The sequence below is a fragment of the Chaetura pelagica genome, unplaced genomic scaffold, assembly GCF_000747805.2.
Source record: "Chaetura pelagica isolate M959 unplaced genomic scaffold, ChaPel_1.0 scaffold139, whole genome shotgun sequence".
Classification (NCBI taxonomy): Eukaryota; Metazoa; Chordata; class Aves; order Apodiformes; family Apodidae; genus Chaetura; species Chaetura pelagica.
Genome location: NW_009970717.1, coordinates 401,709 through 403,723, shown reverse-complemented (window position 1 = coordinate 403,723; position 2,015 = coordinate 401,709). Strand labels below are relative to the sequence as shown.

The 2,015-nt window shown below is 39.1% G+C and overlaps 1 protein-coding gene across 1 annotated transcript in view; it reads right to left on the bottom strand.

The window, feature by feature from the left end:
• Positions 1-1,850, bottom strand: part of NUDT19 (nudix (nucleoside diphosphate linked moiety X)-type motif 19) — a 2,828-nt gene extending 978 nt beyond the window's left edge. Inside the window, exons 1-2 of the mRNA XM_010006220.1 lie at positions 1,824-1,850; positions 446-653 (exon numbers count right to left, since the gene is read on the bottom strand). Of these exons, the coding sequence (XP_010004522.1) occupies positions 446-653; positions 1,824-1,850 (235 nt within the window). The remainder of the gene's footprint in view (positions 1-445; positions 654-1,823) is intronic.
• Between the last annotated feature and the right edge of the window lie 165 nt (positions 1,851-2,015).

The following is a 2,015-nucleotide window of genomic DNA, read 5'->3' as shown; positions in this document are numbered from 1 at the left end:
CAGGAAGAAAAGGAATTAGTATATCACTGTCCTACCACTACAGTTGTGAAGACTGGTACTGCAGCTATGCTTGATCCACTTGCCCTTTCAGATAATGGAAGCAAATGAGAATTCCCAGACAGGGACTAAATAGGAGTTCTAATACATACTTCAGATTAAAAAAAGAAGTAGAAATGCTAGCATTTCTTTGTAAATAAACATACCATGTGAGACAATGAGATTATGAGTAAGTGCAGAAATAACTGTGCTGACTTATCCTTGTCTCTGACAGCAGCCAGTACAAAATGTATAAAAAAGGAAGACAAACAGTAGAGAAAGTGTGCAGTAACTTGACTTAAAATAGTATTTTCCTTACAGTTATAGACTGGTTTGTGTCACGTGGCTTCATTAAGTATCAGTTCCCAAGCTTTCATGTATTTAAAAAAACCTCAATCTCTTTTCTTACCTGGCAATAGCTGAATGAAGCCATCTGAAGCAGTTAACATCACAGGCAGCCAACGTTCACACCCCTCTAGAGCTCGATCAGAGCTGAACTTGTGTAATTCATGTAGTGAAGAGAAGTTGCACAGCCTACACAGTTCATAAAACTGAGGCGGAGGAAACCACATTTCTTGAGATTTAAAGCGTTCAATGGCCTCTGGAGGCGACGACCACTGAAAAATGGAAGCAAGCCTTTAAATAATAGTATTCTCAGCAGATAGAAAGCATCAGTAACTTAAAAAGCCATCAGCAAGGAAGTCTACAGGAAAAAGAGCTTGTAATGATAAAAAATTACTTTTTTTTCCCCCTATAAAAACAAGCAAGTTTCTGTTTTACATGTAAACATGCCAAGTTTGGAAACTAAAATTGCAACTTGTCTTAGAGGCTTGACTAAGTCTGCTCAAACCAACAGAAAACCTTAAACTCAATGTGAACTGTTAACAGAACTCAGTTAACAGGGGTTGCTACTGATACTTTTAATTCTTAAAAGTACCTCTTAAACATCTGCTTCCTGTATACATTGCTTTTACAGCATGAACACCCAGCCATTTATGCTTAAATATGATGTTGGTTTCCATGTGTAAACTATCAGTAATCTTAATTTAATCTCAAATGGTGAATTTGATTATCTGTGTGCATAAGCAGTAGGTGAAAGTTGTTACTAACAAAATTGTAACACATGTGAACTCTTTCTGTAGAATCTTAAGTACTTTTAAATCTCCACAGCAAGATCTGTTAAAAAATATTAAAAAATCAGTCATATCAAAATTGTCAGATAAACTTTTACAGACCTGTCTGGTTTCTCATCTACTTCTAACTTTCTTTCAGACTTTTCAGAATTCTAAAACAACTTAAAAAGATCCCAGTGTACCTGACCCTGAGCTGCCTTTAAGATGAAGTTTTATTACACTTTTATCCCTTCCAATTAAAACAAAAGTAGAAAAAAAATAAAATACTCCATATGGCTCAAAAAATGGTCTTAGTAATACATTCTTCCAACAAATTTGTAAGTAACTTTAAATATTCCAGGTAACTACAAAATTAAAACTTCCAGCAGCTCTTGAATGGCTGGAACTCTGTGCATGCTACATGGACTTCTCCAGGCATACTAAGGGTGTAATGGCAATTCTCCATTGGTACTGCACAAATGAACCTATCAAAGGGATTACTTGTCATACACCTTTGAAAGATCCAGTAATTATGTGAAAATGCTGTGACGTGACACACGCCCTGTGCCATAAAACATCACGTAAAATGACTCCCAAGAAACCCCCTCTTCTCCCAGCTGCACGATCAAGCAAGGGAGGCAGTGGCAGCTACTGATGGGAAGTACGAGGGATTACCATGACGATGAAAACCTTTTCTCGCATCTTAAGGGACTGTGTTTAAGTATGTGATGGGTAGCGGGCACCGGCCAGAAGCACAGCGGTTTCTCTGCGGCGGAGGCTGTGGGGGGGGGCTGCCGGGGTCGGGAACGGGGCCCCTTGTGCTTGGGATGTGCTGCAGGATACTCGCAGGGAATCGGAGGAGGGCGG